This window comes from Lytechinus variegatus, chromosome 18 (assembly GCF_018143015.1).
Source record: "Lytechinus variegatus isolate NC3 chromosome 18, Lvar_3.0, whole genome shotgun sequence".
NCBI classification, from domain to species: domain Eukaryota; kingdom Metazoa; phylum Echinodermata; class Echinoidea; order Temnopleuroida; family Toxopneustidae; genus Lytechinus; species Lytechinus variegatus.
This window is the reverse complement of record NC_054757.1, coordinates 6,304,103-6,307,962: the sequence shown is the minus strand read 5'-3', so window position 1 is coordinate 6,307,962 and position 3,860 is coordinate 6,304,103. Positions and strand designations below refer to the sequence as shown.

The following is a 3,860-nucleotide window of genomic DNA, read 5'->3' as shown; positions in this document are numbered from 1 at the left end:
GATCCACCGGCGCGGCCGGGGCGCCCGAGCTAGCTAGGGAAGGGCCAGGGGGAGAGCTTGGGGGAGTCCTATAAAGCTATATGATCCCGCCTCATTCTGAGATAGAAGGATGTTGCGGGATAGAGAAAGTGGATTGATATAGCTGGATTGTGAGGTTATTTGATTTTAACAAAAGAAAGAGCCTCATTAATCAGATTTTGATTTATTTTACCGTCCATCACTATGGAAGAGAGAGGACACGAGATATAGACCCGGAGGGAGACAGAGAAATTATAGAAAGAGGCCATCATGTGTACTTTAACAGCAAATCTTGAAATGATTTTTTTTACAAAGATATTAGCTTAAAATATTTTATGGACCAACTTTTAAAAGCCTCTACCTCTTCAGAATATTACTCTACAGTGCTGCGAAGTATGACGAATGTGACCTCGAGTGGTGTAGAACTTTTCTTTATGAACAAACATCACGCATTTTTTCCTGTTTTTAAAAGCACATTAATCATGTTAATTGCTCCAACAAAAGTGCTGATAGTTTAAAAACAGGCACATGAACCCCCACTTTTTAATCTTAAAGGACAAGTCCATCCCAACAAAATCTTGATTTGAATAAAAAGAGAAATCGGATGTAATTAAGAAAGTTTCGCTTCATTTCACATAACAGTGATATGCACATGTCGGTCGGTATGCAAATGAGGGAACTGATGACATCACTCACTATTTCTTTGAAATATGAAATATTTTGCCTTTCTTGTCATTGTCATGTGAAATGAAGTTTCATTCCTCCCCGAACACGTGGAATTCCATTATTTTAACATTTTGTGCTTCAGGCAAAGAGGTCCTAATCATCAAATTCGTAAAAATTGAAATATAATTAAGTTCAAACAATAAAAAACAAAAGAAATAGTCATTGACTCTCTCACTTTGAGCTTTGTGCCCCGGGGGGGGGGGGGGGCCACTTCCATACCATGCGCGACCATGGGGTCTCGAAAAGCACCCTAAATACGTAATTTCCATATTCTGAAAATGCACCCCTTAACAAGTATTGGCGTATCGGAAACCCTACCAACAAGTATTGGAAACAAAACGATACTCTTGGCAAATATTCCCTGAAATGAACCTCTAAACAAGTACAGGAATGTTATGATTGTTAAGGGTCCTTCGGTCGTCGGCTTTACCTTATTTGGTTTAGTACAACCCCACTTCTACACCTCGCGCAAATCGGACTCTAAACACGTAGTGTTGGGGCAAAAAGGACATCCTATATAAAACATTTAATTTTGTTCCATCAGCCCCGCAAATTCGACCCTAAACACGTAATTTTCCTAGCGAAATAGATACCCTTTTTTTCATTATTTTTGTGTTTTTGACACCCTTATCACGTTACGTACGTAACGTGTCCTATCGTGAAAAAGACATCCTTTTTACGTGTTTTTTGGTCGCGCATGGTATCCACTCGTCAATAAGTGATGCCCCCCGGGCTTTGTGCTTGTCTGATTTTTCTCTATTGATTCAAATCAACATTTTTCTGGGGTGGACTGGCCTTTAAGTATACCTTTCTCTACAACCATGCAAAATTTGGTGAAAATATGACATGGGTTTTGAATAAAGTACAACATTTTTTTTACTTATTTTACCTCTATATAAATATATAGGCTAATTTATATAGGGGGTAGGACTGGTTACCAGGAAATGGGTTCGTGTCAGTGTTACTCTCTCCAAAACCGTGTACAAAAACGTAAAAATGATCATATGATTGTGATTTTTGCCATGGTCAGCCCCCCCCCCCACTTTTGGCTCATCCCCCCCCCCCACTTTGAAAACCATTCCGCTGCCCCTGTTTTCCTCATTACCTGGGAGGTGTTTCATGGAAAAGGACTTGTCAGACAATTTATCCGACAAGTACCAGTTTATCCGACAGTTACCATAGGAACCGTAGTGCCTCTCAGCCAATCAGAATGTCAGATCCGACAACTTGTCGGATAAAAATATTGATTAAACGCTTCCCACGTCCCTCGGAGAGGATCTTAAGCCGTTGGTCCCCTGTTTGCTTGCTCACAGGCATTCGTTATTTCTTAACAGTCATGTAAAACCCCCCCGGGGGGGGGGGGGGGGGGCCACTTACATTGACGAGTGGATACCATGCGCGACCAAAAAAACACGTAAAAAGGATGTCCTTTTCACGATAGGGCACGTTACGTACGTAACGTGAAAAGGGTGTCAAAAACACAAAAATAATGAAAAAAGGGTATATATTTCGCTAGGAAAATTACGTGTTTAGGGTCGAATTTGCGGGGATGATAAAACAAAATTAAAATGTTTTATAAAGGATGTCCTTTTTGCCCCAACACTACGTGTTAAGAGTCCTATTTGCGCGAGGTGTAGAAGGTGGGGTCGTACTAAACCAAATAAGGTAAAGCCGACAACCAAAGGACCCGTAACAATAAAACATTCCTGTACTTGTTTAGGGGTTCATTTCAGGGAATATTTTCCAAGAGTATCGATTTGTTTCCAATACTTGTTAAGGGTAGGGTTTCACACGCCAATACTTGTTAAGGGGTGCATTTTCAGAATATGGAAATTACGTGTTTAGGGTGCTTTTCGATACCCCATGGTCGCGCATGGTATCCACTCGTGAATGGAAGTGGCCCCCCCGGGTAAAAACCTCAGTAAAAAAAAACAAACTTGTAGGGCCTTCTAATTTTGAAGGTTGCATTGATCAGCCCAAACTGTGCAATCTTCAATTTCATTTTGATTTACATACCGGTAAAAGTAATCAATCTCAATTTTCTTGGTCATACATAAAAAATTAAGAATTTTCACCACTGGTATGCCCCTATGTAAGTGTGCCTTTTGTTCATATTCATAAATTACGAAAATAATTGGTTTTCTTTCTTTTTTTTTTGCAATTGGACGTTTCGGCGATACGCGACATGCATCACGACAATTCGGCATTTTCGGATACGGTACTCATATCATTTCCACTGCGTTTTAATTCTAAAGTTGTTTTTTGTGTAAAAGATAAACAATGCCGAGAGAAAGCCGGTAAGTAGGATTCACTCTTAAAACATATTGATTTTAAAATTTTGTCCAATATTTCCCAAAATGTTGAGAGCAAGACATCCACTGCACTGTTGCATGTTGAACGTTACAAAAAAGTCCGATTTCACTGCTAAATACTTCACTTGGCTTCGGTCCCACATACCGTATTTAATGCCACGTTTTGGGTCATGTGGGGTCGCCTTATCGCTATCGGTGCCCACTCATTCAATGAACAAGGTTATGATATAACCTTGTTCTCAGTTATATCTCCATGTGTGGCAATGTTTGGCTTATTTTCTCTTTTTCTTTGGGGCAAATGTTTGATTTGTTGGCACTGTCAGGTTCCATTACACCTATTATTAATACAACCTGGCTCTTAATTTGTCTTATTTAAATTTGATTCTTTAAATCATTTTTTTCTTAATTAAAAATAGAGATCAAAAAATGAAAATTTTCTTGCCATATTACTTTCCACCAATAGAGGGCGTACACAAAAATATGCCCAAAATTCAAGTTTTTGAGTGCTCTGGTGAATACAAATATTATTCCCAAGTTACTTATGAAAAATTAATTGCAACTGTAATGGAAATTAGTAATTTTGGTCACAAAAGTGATATTTTAATGATTTTTTAAAGTGTGTGCTCTGTACAACATTGGCATACCATAGTCCTACCTGTAGATTCCCCACAGCCACAGGCAGGGTGGTAGCAGTGAACAAGTGTCGGTGCCAATATGCAGTTTCGAGCCGGCTGACTATGACCAAATTTCCCCATCAGTAATTGTTTGCAAATGTCCTAGCAAGTCTTACGAATGCCGACGATT

General features: G+C 39.3%; 1 protein-coding gene across 1 annotated transcript in view; it reads left to right on the top strand.

Annotated features, from left to right (window-relative positions):
* Positions 1–2,938: 2,938 nt before the first annotated feature.
* LOC121431613 (probable ATP-dependent RNA helicase DDX46) overlaps positions 2,939–3,860 on the top strand; it is a 30,276-nt gene continuing 29,354 nt past the window's right edge. Inside the window, exon 1 of the mRNA XM_041629181.1 lies at positions 2,939–3,041. Within this exon, the coding sequence (XP_041485115.1) occupies positions 3,025–3,041 (17 nt within the window). The 5' untranslated portion in view covers positions 2,939–3,024. The remainder of the gene's footprint in view (positions 3,042–3,860) is intronic.